Raw genomic sequence first — 19,227 nt, 5'->3', positions numbered from 1 at the left:
GGGGGTGAGTCGGGAGGCAGAGGGTGAGAAAGCAGGGCAGGTTGGCTTGTTGCAACAACTCCCTCCAACAGCATTGCTTCCTGGTCCACTTTTTCCTTCAGAGTAATCAGGAGCAGCCAGGAGCACAGGCTGTCTGAGGGACAGGGTGCACCAGCCAGGCCAGGCACAGAGGAGGGCTGGGAGAGAGAGCAGGAAGGGCGCTCCACCTGCTGCAGAAATTGGGGGCCCCTGGAGGGTGCTTAGCAAACTGAACACTGTAGGAGGGGAGAAAGAACGAAGCAAAGATGGTGGAAGAGAGGAGAAGCAACAGCCATGAAAGTACCATTGTTCTCAGCACTTCCTTTGGCTCTTTTGAATCCCCTGGGTGAAGGTTTGCTCTGGCTAGAGGCACGACAGAGGTGCAGCAGAGCCATCGCCCCCAGGAGGCCCAGAGCCCACAGGCGTTGAAGGATAAGGGGATTTGGCTCTGCTCCCTCCTCCTATCCACCCAGGCCCCCTGCAAAGCTTGCTCTGCAACAGGGAGAGATTAACATTTGAAATCCTGGCGGAGGGCTCCTTCCTCCACTCCCCCACCCTTGACTTCCCCACAAAAAGGAAAACAGTCGTTGAAATTGAAAAATGGTGCTCAGTGAAGGGTTTAAAGACATTTTGAATTTAAAGTATATTTTAAAGGTCATTTTCAGCAGTAATTATGTTATAATGGTGGGGCTCTTAGCAAAAGGCAGTCCCACAGTAATATCAGACCAAATGGGAATCAGGGAGAGCTTGGGTCTCCTGCAGCCCTTAGAACTAGGCTGGGCAGAGGTGAGGCGGGTGGGGAGAATAAAAGGGAGGCAACACATCCTCCTTTTTAGAGCCACATCTTGGTCACTGCTGGCTCTCCAGGTCCCCAGGAACAGGGAACTGTGCAGTTAAATTTGGCCCTGGCATGGAAGCGTCCTCCAAGATCCCTCCCAGGCTTGCCATGTGGGCTTTGGGGGATTCACAGGACCCTCTGATGAGGTGGGTCTGGTCTCCTGCCTGACGGGACATTCTACCTGCTCCCCACCCCACCCCATGACCTTTCCTTCTGCTTCCAGACACTGTCATTCTGCGGCCCTCCTGGCTGCAGGCGTCCCAACCCCTCCTGGAGCCAAGCATCACAGGAGAAGGCTGCCCTGGGCCCCAGCCCCATGGTGAGTGCCAGACAGACACCTGCCTAGGCCTGTACCTACCGCTGCCTGACCTAGGGCCAACGTTGCAAGGAACCTTCATCTGGCATTTCTTGCCCATCAGTTGTGTTCTGAATTTTTTTGAACAGGCTGGGACATGAATACACTGGCTACTTGTCTGAAACTCACCATTTTCTACCCTATATCCCCAACTTACAAACCCACGCGCCCTGGGCTCGTGTTCTCCCTCAGTGAGGGCATCCATTCTTTGCCGGAAGCCTCACCCACACAGACGCTTCACACAGGCTTGTGGAAGCAATGCACTCAAAACACATGCACGAACACCTGCGATTAATCAGACTCGAAATATTCTAGAAGGGCCGGCTGTGGGTGAGACACTGACAAGGCCCCAGGGGGTTCCATGAGATGGCAGGCTTCCAGGCTATGGGGAGAAGACACTGCAGAGGGCAGTGAGGAAGGGATATAGCTGGGATTGTAGGAACAGCCAAAAGGGCCCATGGAGGGGGGATAGTGGGTGGAGGTAACCTGGGACGGCTTCATGCAGGAAGTGTGTGGGGCATAAACTTAAGGACAAACCGACCAAAGAATGAAGAACCAAGAGCCAAGAATAAAGAAATGAGCTTGGACTCCAGCTTCTTTCAAGCCTTGGCCACTGCCAGTCCACTTGGGGAGAGGCAGGTTCATTTTTAGGCTTCTTCTGGGTCCCCCAGCTCAGCAGAGCCCTGGAGGTGGGGTGAGGAGCACAGAACCAAGCCTGGGGACAGTACTGTGTGGTGTCTCCCTGCCCTCAGGCGCCCTGCCACTATGGGCTTCCTTTTGGGGAATGTAGAAGAGGAGCACCCAACTAGGCGGTGCTCCCCCTTCCACCAGCCCTGGGGTGGCTCTCTGCAATAGGGAGGCTGTCCACAAAGAAAACTGAGGGTCCAGAAGGGAGGGGGAGCAAGTGGGGGCTGGAAGTCCCAAACAGGAGCCAGCAGTGGTCTCAACTGGCCTCCACAGGAATAGGGTTCCCAGGTGTGAGCATGGCTCAGGGATGGTGGTGGCGAAGGGACTGGTGGGGATGTGACCCAGAGCCTTGGAGGTGGCCACAGCATGGAGGGGAGCAGGAGGAGGGGAAGGGGTGAAATACAAAAATATCTGGGAGAAGCGCAGCGCTGGGCTACAGTGTTATTAAACTAAAGCATCTTATAAAACTCGAGCCATTAATAACAGGCTGCCGCCACGTCGGGGTAATTTATTCAAATTGCAGGTCCGGGATGGAGGAGCAGATGTTTCAGAGCTGCTGGTGTCACTGAATGAGTTTCGGAGGAGGAGGGGTGGCGCCAGCATTCGTGGGGGCTCGGGGCGCCGTGCACCCTCCTTTGTCCCTCTTAGCAAATGTCTCCACTCCACATTCCACAACGTGGTGAAGACTCACCCAGTCTGCTGGAAGGGAGGAGGAAGGATTGCACTGTGGACAGCTAATTTAGGTCAGCAAGTGCTGGTATAGAAAACTAGGGTTTAGGACAGGCAGGCAGGTTCCTCTGTCTAGAGTGTAACAGCTCCCATCCCGGCCTCTGCTGGCCTCTGCACTCTGCTATCCCTTCCAATTGAAATGCCGACTCCTACACAAAGTCACCCATGGTTTTCCCAGACCCACAGTGGGGTGGTGCTGGGAGTCAGATGGCCTGAGAATCAGATGGGCCTGGGCTCTTTCCTAAGTGCACCATCCACCAGCTGGTGGCCCCAGCAAGTGAGCTCATGGGCCTCAGTGGCCTCATCTATACAATGGAGCAATGATACCCAAGTCATGGTCGGGGGAAAAAGAAACACACTGAGCCACAGGAAGGCCTTGGCCCATGCCAGGGGGCTACTAAGGTCAGTTGGTGTCTAGTATTGAACCTGATGGCCCTCACTGATGGTCAACTTAGTGCATTGATTCTAAGCCACTATTCTAAGTCATTGATTCTAAGTCACAAATGCCAGGAAAACAGAGGAAGACAAAACCCCAACCTGGAGTGAATTCTCTCTATAATTCTCTCCCTCTCTTCTAATTGTTTCCTTGGTTTTACTGGACAGAAGGACAGGACCCTGTGGGCTTCTGCCCTGATGGGGAAGAGGCATCAAAGCTTGCACAGGCCTTCGCTTAGACTCAGCGCAGCCCTTTGGGTTTCGAGCAAACCTGGGTCCTGGTGGGGGTCCAGGGCCTCAGGGTCAGGATGTGGCCACAGTTTCTAGGGCAGAGACTGTCAGGCAGCCCCTGAGGACTGACTGCCAAGCCCTGGGGCAGCAGGACTTCTGTAGATGGAAGTCCTCCTGCCAGATCTGCCTTCAGGCAAAGCAGAGGCACCCTGTGAAGTCGTTTTGGACTCTGCATCACTCCCCTCCTCGCGTGTCTAATGCTGAGGCCGGGGGCACTGTTCTGCTGACGTCTTCATGCCTGTGAGTGACTCCATCTGGCTCATGGGTGACTTGCTGTGGATGTGTTGATTTGTACTTCTTACTTCTGCCCCAGGACAGGGAACAGAGAAGGGGACCAACAAATTCAGAGTGCTTTGACTCCCAACTTCAAACGTATGAGATTTTCTCCTCCTTCATCTGCTTTGCAGATTCAGGTGGCTGCTCACTGAGTGGCTTTGGGTGTGGCCCAGCCCAGTCAAGAGGTGCTCTGTGCTACCCCCGCTGGGGGTCCCAGCCTCATGCTTGGACTCCGGCCAGTCTCTGACAAGAGCCCTTCAGTGGCCCCGATGGCATGCCGTGGTGAGCGATGACTGGATAAAAGGAAATGTTCCAGTTGGAGGCCGACACGTCTCTTCCCATGGGGCCCAGCGCTGAGGGTGCCACCAAAACGTAAGGAGAGGAGAATGGGGAGGGCCCTCTGTCCCCAACACAGCTCTCACCTGAAATGACACCGCTACAGTGATACTCCGTCAGGGCAAGATTGCCAAAGCAAATTCTGCACTTGACAGGACAGCGTCGCTGCATTTCTGAAATGCTGGGGCCCAGGGAGAGGGCAGAGGAGCCACCTTTGCCACCTCTGTGGTCTGGCCACTCCAGCCATGGGGGCAAGTGGGAGTGCTGCTTGTCAGAAGCCTTGGGTGAGACAGAGAGAGCCACCAAGACCTCCCCAGGAGCGGTGAGGGAAGGTAGGTGGCTGTGATGGCAGAAGGGGGCTTGTCCTCCACTCCCAGCCTGGCTGTCCCCCAGAGTGCTCCCGGCCTGCCTGGCTGTGAGGGTCATGGCAGCCGCCTGCCCTGTGCCTCTGCTCTGGGCAAATTGGACCTGCTCATAGCTCAAGGTTCATTTCAAATGAAGGAGAAAGCACAGCCCCACACTCGCGGGGCAATCAGCGCGCTCTGTGATGAATGGAGCCTGTGTCACTCAGCGAAAATGAATATTTCTTTGTGATAATGGCCAGATGGTAGCAACTCTCCGATCCAAATTAAAACATGCATGATAAATGCCAGGAAAACAGAGGAAGACAAAACCCCAACCTGGAGTGAATTCTCTCTATAAATCTTCCCCCCGTCCCCCGCTCTCCCACCACCACAGCGGCCCTGCTAATAGCCATTAAATTATTAAGATGTGCCGCAAGGAGAATGCCAATGTCAGTGGCATCGGCCCCACTGCCCACCCCATGCCTGTGGGCCAGGGGGGTGGGGAGACAACAGAGGGGGCTGCTTTTAGACCGGCAGAGAGCCTGAAGGCAGGGAGGACGTCTGCGTAGAGGTGGGCCTCATGGTGCAAGCACAAGGAGGCTGTGCGGCCTGGTGGCCAGCCAGGTTCTGTGGAGGGCCAGACCTGGCTGCTCTCAAGGAGGGCACAGTCTCTGGGAGAGACAGGAGCTAACTGACATCAAGGCTCAGACAGATGACAGGGAAGGGGTTTGGAGCTGGGAAGGCCAGTGGGGACCTGCTGGACAGAGCATTGCAGCGGGGTGTGCCGTGACGAAGGCTCTGACCAACAGCATGGAGTTGGGCAGGTGGGAAGGGTCAGAGATGACTGTCCGAGGATGGACATGTGCCTGAAAGTGTGCATGTACCCGGAGGTCTGGAGGCAGCAGGTCCTGGGCAGGGCAGGGGTGGCTTTGGGGCATACATTTCATAGCAATGACGGGCTCCTGAACCTATAGTCTAATTCTCCTGCCCCCTGCCCAACCCCTCATGGCTGGAGGCTGCATTGGTCTCTGGTTGATCCCTCTGATTCCCCGTCCAGTGCTCCCTGCAGGTGACCTGTCTTCCTAAGTCCAGTTTCTGTCAATCACCAACTCCCTCTCTGGTCTCGAAGACTCCCCATCAACTTCTAGAACTGCCTCCCCACCCCAAACTCCTTTGCCTGGCGTTCCCTGAAACCTCTTCTCTGGCCAACTGGTTTCCTCCTTTTGCCCTGGGCAGACTCTCAGCCATAGGGTCTGCATTCCTTGTCTCAGCAGCTTTTCAGCCTGGAACCCCCTCCAGACAGTTCTCTGGAGGAACTGTCCCCCAGAGAGCCTTCCCTGACTGCTCCAGCAGGCACAGGCCACCCCTCTGCCATGCACGATGTGCTGTTTCCTCCACTCATCGGATACTCAGCATGCTGCCGGTTGATCTCCCTGCCCCCAGACTGTAAGCTTCTCTAGGGCCCAGAGCACAGAAGAGGCTTGAAGACATCTCCCCCATGTACCTGTCTGTCAGGGCCCATCAGCTCTCCAGGAGCAAGGACTGTCCCTTGAAGTTTAAAGTCATTTGCAATTGGCCATTTATGTGCAGGCCTCAAGTCCCCTAAGACATCGAGGCCAGTCACCCAGTGCCAGGATTTGGTGTCTAGGATGTTGGGATCATGGATTTTCCCCTGATAAGGGTCCTGGCTGACCTCTAGATTTCTGCAAAGCCTTTCTCATTGCCAGGCCCTAAACAGACAAGGCCAGGACTGGTCAGGTTGGTTCTCAACCTGGGCATACATGGAGTTTCTTCACCTGCTCCTCCCAGCTGACCCTCCACACTCAGATAACACAGATAGGCTCATCCTGTTGCTGGCTGGGCTTGCCCCTGGGCAGGTTCAGGCTCAGACCCTCTCTGAGGACCCCTGACTGGGCTTTGACTTGGGCAGGTCCAGCCTCAGACCCTCTCTAAGGACCCCTACTACCCACCCATGTCAAAGGGCATGTGGGGTAGGGACATGAGAAACTGAAGAGCCCAGCCTGAAGACTGAGGCAGGACCCATCCTCACCGTTTATGGATCTGACAGTTGGTGTTGATGTTGGGAGAACTTCCTCTAGGTGTCAGCACCCCAGCACAGATCTCAGCAAGGACAGCAAGCCTTGGAAACCTGCCCAGAAAGACCGAGGCTCGAAGGCTGATTACTAGCCATATGGTGTTGAGGAAGTCACCTCTCTTCTCTAAGCTCTCATTTCCCCCTCTATGAAATGCGAGTGCTCCTCACCCAATTGTGCAGGGCTGCTGGAAGGCTCGAGGCACTCTTATTGGAGGCTCTGGGGTGACTTAATAAGAGGATTGAAGCCCCACTGGCTCTATTTACCTTCCTTCCGGAGCCCTAGCAGCTGCTGCTACAGGCAGTAATTGATCCCCATGTGCCTTGTCCTGGGCTGGGTAGGGAAAAAGCAGACCCCACTAACGGAGGCAGGGCATGACCAAGAAGACTGGATGGGAGAATGAACTAGAGAAACAAGACTCCAGGATGAGCCTGGTAAGCTTGGGCTAGAGGATGGGAAGAGACGGCGTCCCCCCAATGCAGATACTGTGCGCATGTGCGTGAGCAGAGGTGTGCGCGTCTTGGGATGTCAGCAGCAATGAGACTCACGGTGTACCAAATCCGGGTCTTTCTATTCTAGAAAGTGGACCCTGCTCTTCGGCCAAACCAATTCTTCATTATTTTGAAATATCTAGGATGTTACATATTTGCCTTGCTTGTCTCTGTTTTCATGCCTTTGCCTGTGACACAGCCTAGATTTGTCCTCTCAGTAGACTTGTCATTCCCATAATCACTACCTCCAGGAAGCCTTCCTTATCCCATCCCATTCTGGTAATTCACATGCTCAATAGAGCCGTGGCCCCAGGTAGCATGATTTCTATTTGCACTTGTCAATCAAACCTTTCCAGAAGTCATCACCGCTGCCACCTCCTCTCTTTTCCCATGGACTGGACTATAAAAATAAAATGACAATCTCAACAGCTGTCATCAAGGAAGATTCCACAGTTCACCAACTATGTTTCTCCTGTGGCAGCTCCGAGGGGGTGTCATCATCCACTTTGCAATAGGAGGATGCAGCTCTCGGGGCAAGACAGCACTGCGAGAAGGGGATGGAATTGGGATCAGAGGGCTTGGCAGGCAGTGAAGCCCAGCCAGGTCTCTGCTCCCCGCCTGCTCTCGCTCCCTCCCTCCATCCAGTTCAGCAGCCCTAGATGATTGCTTGCAAAACTCCATTTCTATCACATAACTCTCCTGCCCAAAAGCTTTAGATGGCTTCCCTTTACCTAAATGTATCAATTTAAAGCAGCTTCTAGAAATCATTGCTCCCATTCTTGACTTTCCTCCAAAATAGGCCCCCCATTCTGGCCTCTTGGGCTCTTCCAAGCCTGCCTTAGTTTGGATTATTTTCCCAGTCGGGAAACTCTGCTCTTTGAGCTCTTCCAAGCTCAGCTCCTCCTCCCCTCTGAAGGCCAGGCAGGTGCTACCCCTTCTGATCTCTCTGGACCATGCCATCTCATCCCTCTTCCTGTCCCTCCCCCATAACCACCCCTCCCTGCACACCCCACCATTCCCGTGTTGTCATCAGGCAACACGGTTGCTCCTGAACCCCACAACCTGAACCCAATCAGGTTGTTCTCAGTGCAGTGTGCTGGGGCCAGGGGGGCGCTGGATACATCACATTCAGGGCTCACTCAGTGCTCACTCAGTACATCAGGGCTCAATCTGTGCTATGTGGAGGACACCACCTGGCCCTGGGAGGATTGCCTGGGAACTTTCTCTCCTCTCTCCCATCTCCCAAGGAAGTGGGGGTCTCCCTCCTCCACACTCACATAGTGGCTGGACCAGATGGTACTGACATGGTAGTGGCGATGGGATGGGACACGAGAAGGCCGTGGTGCCTTCTCTCTGTCATTCCTATTCCTGGGCACACAGGCATGAGGCAGCTTTTAAATATCATCCAGAAGCCCGTTTGCTATGATTAATATCCCATTTCCCCTGAAACAATCCTTTGCTAAATTAGCCGGGGCCAGAGGGAATTTGTCGAGGAGCTGCGAGTCTCAACTTAACTTTCCAAATGGATTTAAAAAAAACTTCAAAAACAAAATGCAGATCAATCAACACCCCCTCCCACAGCTGAAAATCTAAAGTCCATTTAAATTCAGCAGGTTTGCAGTTAATTATATTTTCGCACCTATGGCAGGAGTTACAGGCGTATTTATAATGTGCGCCTGCTCCGCTGGCGCCTCTGCAGGGCCCTCCCTGGGGACTCTTCCCCACCAGCCATTTCCTTCCCCAACCACAAAGACCAATTCTTCATGCAGCTGCTGTTTGGGTCCAGTTGTGTAAATAGAAGAGGCTTCCTGGCTTTTTAAAACTTATTTTTACAAAGGGGCTTGAGAAAGAAAGGAGACAAAGATTCTCTTAAATTTTAAGTCAGAAGGGCCTGCCTGTTGGCATGCGCCTGTAATCTCAGCTACTTGGAAGGCTGAGGCAGGAGAATTGCTTGAACCCGGGAGGTGGAGCTTGGAGTGAGCCGAGATCGCGCCACCGCACTCCAGCCTGGGTGACAGAGCGAGACTCCGTCTCAAAAAAAAAAAAAAAAAAAAAATTAAGTCAGAAAGAACAGGGATCAGCCGGGCACGGTGGCTCACGCCTGTAATCCCAGCACTTCGGGAGGCCGAAGCGGGGGGATCACGAGGTCAGGAGATCAAGACCATCCTGGCTAACACAGTGAAACCCTGTCTCTACTAAAAATACAAAAAATTAGCCGGGCGTGGTGGCGGGCGCCTGTAGTCCCAGCTACTTGGTAGGCTGAGGCAGGAAAATGGCGTGAGCCCGGGAGGCAGAGCTTGTAGTGAGCCAAGATTGCACTACTGTACTCCAGACTGGGCAACAGAGCGAGACTCTGTCTCAAAAAAAAAAAAAAAAAAAAAGGAACAGGGATCATTGAGAACAAAACCCCAAGGCAGAGGAATGCTGCACCGTGATTTAGGGAACCTAATGGCTAGAAATGCTAAAGCAAAAATGGCAGGGAATGTGGTCAGATAGGTGACAGCACTTCCTGACCATCAAGGAAGCCATACCCTGGGTGAGCAAATGGGCCTGGCCAGGAAGCGTCTAATCCTTCAGCCCTTTCTAATCTTTCAAACCGCCTGCACAGGGCTGGTCTGAGCACCGTGGACTCTCTGGCCATGCTGTCTTATGTCTCACACGAACCTCTTGTGTTGTAATGTCATTTCTTAAACATCAGCCCCCAGTAAACCTGGAATTCAAGTATACAAAAGATCTGTCAGGACATGCGCTTGGGGCTGGTTAGTGTTCAAGGGAAAACATGCCCACCTATAGCTTGAGAAATTCAGGTAGGGGATAGGACAGGACAGGCAGGCAAAGCAGGCACCCAAGGCCTGGAGAGGAGACTGAAAGAGGTAGTGGAGTTGTTTTACTTCTTAAAAATGTTTTAAAATGCAAACTGGGTGAGAGGCAGACTCATAGGGTGGGGGTAGGGTAGACACAAGGGCTCCTGCCCACCCCCCAGGCCTAGGAGGTGCAGTGTCCTGGCCAACTGGGCAGGTAGCTATCCCCCAGTCCAAACTCCCCTTGGTTTCCTGTGATGCCTCTCCAGGACCCTTGGCCAAGGACATGGCTGTGAAAGGGCTATGGTGATGAGCTGCGGGTGTCCAGGTCTGGAGCAGGGTCTGGAACAAGGATATGCAGCCCCCAAAACACATATACAGGGCCACAAGTGGAACCCACACATGACCCACCTTTCAGAGGCCTCTGTGGGACAGGAATTGTGGAGGCAGGTGGGCAGGTGAGGGTGGGGGTTCTCCAGCTCTGAGGGGCAGACTCCTCCTTCAGTCACTGGACGCCTTCTCTCCCAGACTGCACCCTCCATGCTGGGGTGGGTTTAGCTCTGTTCATCCCGGGGTCTCCCAGGCAGAGTCCAAACCAGCACCAAATCAGTGAGTAACGGCATGCTGGACCTGGGAGGAGGCTCTTAGTTTCTTATGGACTCAGTGCAATTTCAGATTAATTTTCAACGTGCTGTGATCCCAGTCCTCTGGATGTTTCTCTGCAGGCCCTCCTGCTTGGGCCGAGGGCTTCCTCAGCAGAGCTCTGAGAAGTGTCTGTGCGCCCAGAAGCTTTTGTCCAGTGAGTCACTCGCTGACTCCTAAGATTGGAAAATTGACACTTCTGTATATTGAATTTTTGTAAAGCGGGGCCAGCTTGCACGTCCAGTTCATCTGCACACTCACTAAACTGCCTTCCTAGTGCGGGACAGAATAGCTAGAAGAGTCTGGAAGGGAGAAACCCAGTACCGAAAGTCAGCAGCTGTGGCTAGGGGTCTCCCCGGCCACGCCCCAGGGCCTGTCCCACCGCTGCTGCTCCCCGCTGCCCCCGCCTGGGCCCACACTCCACAGCTGGCGCCATTCAGGCCCTGAAGCCCTTGCAGACAACACGTTGTCTGTGTCTGTTTAGAAATAAAATAATGCTCGGAGGAGTAATGAGGAATTTAAATAGGATTTTAAAAGCCGCAGGAACCGATAGGGCTACAGATGGTGGAGGGGCTGGGAGGATGCAATCGGCCACGGGTTTATGGTGGGGAACGTGGCCTCAGGGAGAGCCTGGGAGCCCAGTTACTCACATTGTGTCCAACCTCATTAGCTGGCACAGCGGGACTCCGCTGCCACACCAGTGCTGGCGCCATGAGGGGACGTCCTGAAGACCCCGTAAAGTGTGCTGGGAGCAGCTAAAGGCTGCAGGAACGTGGGACACTTGGCCAGCAGCTGTCTCAGGGATGCCTCCCAGGCTGTCAGACCTGACCCCATCCCTCTCATGCCTTCCTCGCCCTGTCCAGGTCCCACCAGAGACAGGCTGAGAGACATGGACACAGAGACACAAGATGTGGGAGTGCAGGGAGGGAAGAAACACAAGCTCCCAGCCACGCCGTGGCTCATGCCTATAATCCCAGCACTTTGGGAATCCGAGGCAGGTGGATCATTTGAGGTCAAGAGTTCGAGACCAGCCTGGCCAACATGGTGAAACCCTGTCTCTACCAAAAATACAAATAAATAAATTAAAAAAAAATAAAAATTAGCTGGGCATGGTGGTGGGCGCCTGTAATCTCAGCTACTCTGGGGGCTGCGGCAGGAGGATTGCTTAAACATGGGAAGCAGAGGTTGCAGTGAGCCGAGATCACGCCACTGCACTCCAGCCTGGCTGACAGAGTGAGACTGTCTCAAAAAAAAAAGAAAGAAAAGGAAAGAAAGAAACACGGGCATGGGCTCCCAGATCTAGATACGGAGGCTAAGGGAGGAAGATGAGCAATTCTGCAGGACTTGGGGAGGGTAAGGGAACATAAAAGAGGTCCATTCACCCTCTGAAACTTGCCAGGGGGTCTGCAGATAGCTTAGGGCCACCACCCTGCCAGGACCCCCTGCCTGGCTGGTGCCCCAGGCTGCTCCCCTTTCCCTCCTCCAGCCTTCCCTGCAGTTTGTGGGGGGAACAACAGGACATTCTCATGGTCAGCTCAGCCCTGCCTGCCTTCACCTGCCCCCCTTCGCTTGTCCTGGGTTCAGTTCTCAGCTGCCTGCTTGGCTGATCTCCCCTGGGCCTGATAGAAGCCCCTGAAGGAAAATAGGCTCCCATTGGCCAGGGAGAGACTCAGGAGCCCCTCAGCGGTGGGACCTCCAGCCCGGGCCTCACTTGCCACAGTTAGAGGTGTGTTGTCGGCTGGTGGTTTCATGTGGCAGCTTCTCTAGGCAATCGGGCCTGATTCTGCTATGCAGGTGGCCACCCGTGTGTGTCTGTGTGTCGTGTGCTTTTCAGTTCCGGGTTCCTGGAGAGGGGTGGCAGACCCTAGAAGGTGGTTTTCTTTCTTGCCGTGTTCCCTCTGGATGGACTCCTCAGTGCTAGACCTGCCCCCTCCTAAGCCTGTGCCTTGGGAGACAAGAGTTGGGCCTGTTATCCCCAAGGCCCTGCTGAACTGAGCTTCCACTTGGTTCTCATGTGGCTGTTGGGTGGAAAGAGACAAAGGGAGCCCACAGGACAGACAGAGACAGGCAGACACAGGTGCAGATACACGGACGAGATGAAGGCAGACAGGTGGCAGCCCCTAGGACGTCCTCGAGTCCCCTCTTTTCCAGGACTCTCCTCCCAACTCTTCACGGTTTCTAACTTCTCCCCAGCCAGCCACCTTCCTGGCTTTTCTGTCATTTTGTGTTGATGAGATAAAACCTGGTGGCCCCACTCTGTGCCCCACCCCAGCCAGCATCATCAAAGACCGTCCCCACCTCCTAGCATAACCATCACACTGGGGTTTAGCCAAAGTGGACCTCATCTGCACTGTGTCTGGAGGAGCCCGGGGTGCTGTCACACAGTTTTCCCATGGAGCACCCCCCAGTGTGCCATGCACTCATGGTCACCGATGGAGGCACTGCAGACACGCCCAGTTCCACACACACTCCTAGGGAGGCGGGAAAGAAACGTCCTCCCCAGGGACACAGAGGAGATAGCACGCATCTGCAGTCTGCTATACCTGAGCCAAGTCTCAGCCACTTCGTCCCCTCCTGCAGGGCCCCTATCTGGCTGCTGACCCTCTTGGGCCCACTGAGCGGGCTGGGCACACACCTCTGTTCAGCCCAGGAGCTTCCCAAACAAACTGGCTTCCTGAGGCCACGGTAGTCAGAGCTTCCTTGTCTCTGACTCCTGAAACGAGGCCCCACAGCCTGGCTGCAGGAGGTACCTTGGTGGAGGGATTGTTCTGTCACCTGGACTGAGACCTGGGAGGAGAGGAAGTGGTCAGGACTGCAGAGCAGCTCCCTACGGACACCTGTGGAGACTCCATTTAGAAGCTGAGCATGAGCCAGCTTTGGGGTCTTGGGGTTGGGTGTGTCTGCCTCCTAGGAGGCACAGGACACCGCAGCGCATGCCCTAGGGAGGTATCATCACCTCTGAGGGGGCCAGCTGCCATGTTCAGGGCAGGCAGGGAGGGGCCTGCTCTCCACCAGGCTCTGTCCCCAGCCAGCATCACTGGTTAAGAAATTGGTTTGCTTATTTTGGGGGTAAATCTGAGTTTAAATACAACTTGTTCCAGTGTGCTCTTGGGGGATAACTGGATCCCCCAGGCAGAGAGATGGCTCCTGGGGAGGCTCTTCTTTGGCCTTTCTTCCCTACTTAATTGGAACCCCCCTGCTCCTGGTGGTGGTAGCAGGGGCCCTCTCTTCTCTTCCTGCCCAGGGACATTCCTGCTCTCTCTGTCTGTGATCTCTTACCCAGGATCAATGCTCCTGCTTCCAATGGTGACAAGCCCAACCCCTCGGCCTTGTGTTCAAGGCCCCATTTTAACTTTGTGTCCTCACTGTATCCCAGCTCTATACCTCTTGATCTAATTCCTAATTCCCACTTCCTCCAGGAAGCCCTTGCTGCTTACTCCAGGCCACAGTGAGTTCTCTCTTCTCTGATCCACTCCTACCCTGGTCTTTCATGTCTCATGGGTAGATCTGGGAGCTCCTTGTCCAGCCTAGCCCTGCCTCCCTCACCTGGAGCCCTGCTCCTCTCACTTCAGCCACCTTGAGAATGGGCCTAAAGGTGAGACAAATGTCTGTGGTGCCTACCCACTGCCCCTAGGCCACCCAGAGTCCGAGAAGCCCTCCTGGAAGTGAGAGGAATATAGGTAACCTGGGTTCTCGTGGCTGACAGGTAGGAGTTAGAATTTTGGCTCTGCCACTTTCTGTCTGTGTGCCCTGGAACAAGTTATCTAGCCTCTCTGTACCTTGGTTTGTATATTTAAGTGGAGCCAAGAACATCCATACCTTGAGGTTGCTGTATAAATTAAACATATTTCTGGCCGGGTGCAGTGGCTCATGCCTGTAATCCCAGCACTTTGGGAGGCCAAGGCGGGTGGATCACCTGAGGTCAGGAGTTCGAGACCAGCCTGGCCAACATGGTAAAACCCCATCTCTACTAATAATACAAAAACTGGCTAGGTGTGGTGGCACACACCTGTAATCCCAGCTACTCCGGAGGCTGAGGCAGGAGAATCACTTGAACCCTGGAGGCGGAGGTTGCAGTGAGCCAAGATCGTGACATTGCACTTCAGCCTGGGTGACAAAAGCACTTTGTCTCAAAAACAAAACAAAACAAAACCATATATCCATAAAATCCCTAACACTCAGTCAGTGTTCCGTAAATAGCAGCTTTATGGTTAATTACTCCTGAGACCCCCAGGTGAGGAGATGGAGACCCAGAGAAGGTGGTGTGCCTGAGCTGGAGCTCATTCCGGATAAGAACCTTCCACCAGAACAAGAACTGCATCCTGTACCCTTCCTGGACTCTTCCTGGTGCTTACTCCAGCCAAACACACGCCAGCTCCACTTCCTTCTGTACCTGTATCTCCACTCCAAACCCTCCAGAGGCAAGGCTGGCACTATCCTCACACCAAAGGAAAAAGAGCTCCCTGAACTGCTCCTGATAGGACAGTGGCCTGTCATCCTCAGCCAGCAATCCATGCGTGTCAGAGACAGGAGCCTTGAAAGTTACAAAGCCACTCCTGTGCACACAGACCTGCCAACACTCTGCCCATGCCCGTCCCTAGACACCCCCACACCTCGTACATGTGGGTGGATGTGACCAGGAATGTGTCTAGAGGCCTGAGATGGGGGATGAGAAGGTGGAACCACGATATGGCCATGCAGTGGGCTGCAGCCCGCTCTGTGCTGGGTGAGGTGGAGAGAAGCCTTCCTCTTGCCCCCTGGCCAAAGGCCCTCACATGTTGCCCAAATCCTAAGCAGATAAGACATCTTTCTGTGCTGCTTACGAGCATTCAAGAGTACCTGGAGGGCAGCTGGGGACGGGTGTCCTGTGTCCTCTGGGTTTTGGGGACTCGTAACCAGGCTCACTGCTGAGCCAGGCCTGGGGCTGACCCTCCCCCTCCTTCTGCGGCCACTGCCGGCTTCTGCTCCCCTGACACCACTGTGCCCCAGTCTTCCCTCACCCACTGTCTTCAAGGCCTCGCTCCCCCTCCTCCTGCTGCCGCTTCTCCCCTCACCTCTCTACTTTTCTCACCTCCTTCCCTTCTCTCCTCTCGTCCTGCCCGCTGCCATCACACCACCTTCTCCACCCCTCTCCCATTCCTTCTCTCTATTCCCCTATCCTGTTGCCTATTTCTTTAATCTTTTAAAATGTTCACTTCTCCCCACTTCTCCTTCTCCCCAGAGGTATTTAATGGCTATCAAATTATTTTAAACTAACTTTCTTTAAAAAAAAAACACACAGCTTGGTGATAGTGCTGACTCAGGGCCATCTCGCTGTTTAATATTGAATATGCAATTAATAGATAGATGTTTAGGTTTGGCTCTCCCCCACCTCCCCCCACCCCCACTTTCTGCTGCAAGAAGAATAAAAGAGCTGATTAATCTGGTTCGGGGCGAGTGTCAGCCGCAGGAGATATATGGGGGAAAGCCGATGAGGTTAGCATCTTGGAGTCAGAGAGCTATTGCCTCTGAGGCAAGTTCAGGGAGAGAAAGGTTTGAGTTAGAGCCCAGCACGGCCTTGCTGGGCAGAGGGGATTCCAGACATCCCTCTCCAGTGCTGGAGAAAATGGCCTGGACTCTGACCTGCCTGCCCTGCACCAGATGGCGCCTTCTTGTGGCCCTCAGAGGCCTGGGTTGGTGGCCCTTGTTCACGCCATTCTCCCTTCTCCAGCTGTGGGATCTCCCACCTGCAAGACCAGAAGTGCCACCTCCCCTGAGGCCTCTGGCTGCCCCCGCCTGGGGGTTCTCCTCTCCGGAACTGCTGCTGGCACCTACTATCCCAGCTTTCCTGCCCATCCGTGAGAGCTTCCTTGTGCCACTGCCTCCTGGCCGGGCCGTGTGAACAGGGGGCTGCAGGTGGGTCACTGTGTGCCTGGGTGACGGTCTCCAGGAGACACGCCTCCCACTGCTGTGGGCTTCATGTGCCCTGGATGAGGCTGAGGGAGGATGGCACTCCTGTCACTGCCAAGGAAGGGACAGGAGCAGGCAGCACAAACCAGGTGGGCTTCGCTCACGTGGGCCCCTCATGCCTGAAGCATCTTTACCCCTCAACCAACTGGACCTTGACTACCAGGGTCCTTAGGACCGGAGCACTCCGTGGGTGTGAGGAGGTGTGTCTGTGCCCTGGGCCATGGGATCCCTTCAGGCAGCACCAAGACACCAGCCCAAGCCCTAGTGGGTAGGATCTGAGGTCAAGGTTAGGAGGGGCCTGAGTCCTAGAGGCCTTGTGCCTGGGTCAGTGCCCTGCTGGGGCTGGAGGGCAGAGGCCTGACTGAGGGGATGAAGGAGTGTTCTGAGCAGGCCCAGGCCCCAAGGATGAGCAGATCACCAGCGGCCACACCACAGCACCTTCCAGGACAACTGGCTCTCCAAATTTGCAAGTAGCTTTCGCCTACTTGACTTTTTGCCCTTGATTTCCCAGTAAACTTTCTGAGGAAATGAAGGGGAGAGAAATTCCTCAGTTCCTGGCTGATCTAATGAGCAGGGAGAAACCTGGAGTGCTGGGCCTGGGCCAGGGGAGGGTGGTGAACACAGACACTCAGGTCAGAGCCCAGGGCATGGCAGGGTTGGCAGAAGCCAAGAGCTCCTAGCCGGGAGGTGGAGGGCAGCTGTGACCGGCTGTCCCATCTTACTACCTGGACCCTCATACTGGACACCCCAGTCCCGGCGGGAGGAAAGGTAGGCTGGGGCCACTTTGGAGGCTGTACCTAATGTCACCTTCTCAGGGCAACAAAAGGCCCCAACTCCTTATGTTCCCCTTGGAGGCCTCATGGGTGTTCTCAATTTTTCTGAACCCTTTCTGGGCCTCTCCTGTCTGTGGCGGAAGAGCGGCCAAGGTGTCTCCCATTGTGGGAGGAAGCTGGAGGTGGGGAGCCACCGCCTGTCTGTCCTCTGGGAGTGTCCCACTTCTGTGTGGCTGTTTGGCTCTCTGCCTGGCTGTTTCTCTGTGGGAATTCAGGTTGGAGCCCCTTGCTGGTGGAGAGGACAGAGTCTCTACTTGGGGGTTCTTCACCTGCTCGGAGCCTCTGTTTGGCCCCCTTCCCAGGGGAAGTGCCTGAGAGCTCAGTTAAGAGCAACGTCTGGGCAGGGCCCAGTGGGGATGAGGCTCAGTGTGAGTGCCGGGGGCTGGTGATCAGGAAGGACAATGCCTCCCTCCCCAAGGAGGCGGGCCTGGAAGGGGGCACCTGGCAGGAGCCTGCACATTCTTCTACGCTATTGTGCTGGTGAGTCTGTTCCTCTCCCACAGGTGAGGTGTGATGGACTCTGCATCATGGGGGCAGTTTGTTGTGGGAGGAGCTAGTGCCTAGGTAAGAGAGGCCTGATCTTGGATGCTGGATGTATTTTCTTTGCCATGTCCTTGCCTTTCATTTTCTTTTAATGTCAGAGTATGTTTGAATCTCATCTAGGGGAGCCTAGGGCCAGGGTTGTGCCCAGGGTTGGCCCTGGTTACTCTGTGACTGGGATGAGGAGGGAGGAACAGTACAGACACACAGGCACTATGCCAAGAGGATGCTGTCACTTGGTGATGGAGCTGCCCCTGGCTGGCCATCTGCCTGGCCCTTCCAGGGGTGAGCCTCAAGGTGTGGCATTCCTTTACCCAGCCTCTCCACAGCCAGTCTCCGGTGGGCTTCACATTCTGGGACAAGTGTCTGTGGAGTGAGGCTGTGTCCTCCTCTGTCCCTTTCCAGACACCTGTCTGACTGCCTCTATCTCCAGGATCTCTGCCTCAGCGCTGGCCTTGAGTGCCCACACTCCCATGGGCCACTCAGATTTGCCTCCTGTGGCCTGAATCCTCTTACGGCACAGTTACGACCACTTCCTGTCTCCTTTCTGACTGCACAAGCCCCATCACGGTGGGGTTTTCCTTGGCAACACCGAGGTGGGCACACCCTTTTTGGTATTTTAACGGAGGGGAGAAGAATGCCCCGAGACATGGCACTTGTTTACTCAGAGAGGCAGAAACCCCACCGTTTGGAAGACCCCAATCGCCCTCCTTCCCTCATCTCTCCACACCAGTCACCCAGAGCTCCAAAGCTCTGTCCCCAACCCTCAGCCATGAGATCCCCAGAAGGGCAAGAGGAGGAGGCAGGGAGTCGCTGCATCACATTGCTGCATCGGGAAAAGGAGGGAGGAGTGAGAAGGGGAGGGGAGGGGCAGAGACAAGTGGGCCCTCACGTGAAGGGGGCTGGCGCAGGCAGCTACTACCTCCTCGGCTCTCGCTGTCCGCAGGCTTCACCTGGATTGGCCGGTTCATCTGCAACAGAGCACAGGGGGACAGAGTTATAGCAGGCCTGTGGGTGAGGGGCAGACACCCAGCACTCAGGCGCACAGGTGGATGCAGGTACACAGACTGCATCCACAGACACACGCTCCCACACGCTGCCGCAAGCACACACACCTTCACCAAAGCAGTGCCCGTCTGCCCTCAGCGGCACAGCCCCGTGGCCCCATTCTTTCAGGAGTGTGTCTCTGGACAGGAGACCGGTGCCTCCTCCTCCTACTCCAAGCAGGTCCTGCTAGCCTTTGATAGCAGAATCTCAGGTTGACAGAAATGCTGCCTGTCCCTGTGTCGCACAGGCCTTTGTGTCCCCAAAGTACACCCTTGGCTCAGCCCTGGTTCACTCAAGACATCTGCCTTTATGGAAATGAGTTGTCGCTGGCTGCAGATGGACCCCACCCAGGCCAGGGCATCCAGCTTCATCCCAGCACCTACCAGCTGGTAGATGTGGCCTGTGGGTCAGGCGTGGCCAACGCTCTGGGCCATCCAGCTCCAAGGTTAAAGCAGAGTTCAGGGCTGTGGCTCCTGGTTGCAACTCGGGCCGTTCTCTCAGGGAGTGCGCAGAGTGGGCACA

At 55.0% G+C, this 19,227-nt stretch overlaps 1 protein-coding gene across 17 annotated transcripts in view; it reads right to left on the bottom strand.

Annotated features, from left to right (window-relative positions):
* The window catches only part of CELF4 (CUGBP Elav-like family member 4), a 321,222-nt gene that overhangs the window by 61,154 nt on the left and 240,841 nt on the right, over positions 1 to 19,227 (bottom strand). For 11 of the 17 annotated variants that reach the window (XR_003724646.2, XR_003724647.2, XR_001441061.3 and 8 more), the window contains exon 3: positions 18,551 to 18,629. Coding sequence is in view for 11 of the 17 variants with exons in the window: in XM_015121756.3 (XP_014977242.1) it covers positions 18,551 to 18,629 (79 nt within the window). In the remaining 6 variants the exon portion in view is untranslated. The remainder of the gene's footprint in view (positions 1 to 18,550; positions 18,630 to 19,227) is intronic. The other 6 variants (XR_003724650.2, XR_003724651.2, XM_015121752.3 and 3 more) reach the window with 1 other exon arrangement.

The sequence above is a fragment of the Macaca mulatta genome, chromosome 18, assembly GCF_049350105.2.
Source record: "Macaca mulatta isolate MMU2019108-1 chromosome 18, T2T-MMU8v2.0, whole genome shotgun sequence".
NCBI lineage: Eukaryota > Metazoa > Chordata > Mammalia > Primates > Cercopithecidae > Macaca > Macaca mulatta.
This window is presented reverse-complemented; position numbering and strand designations above follow the sequence as displayed.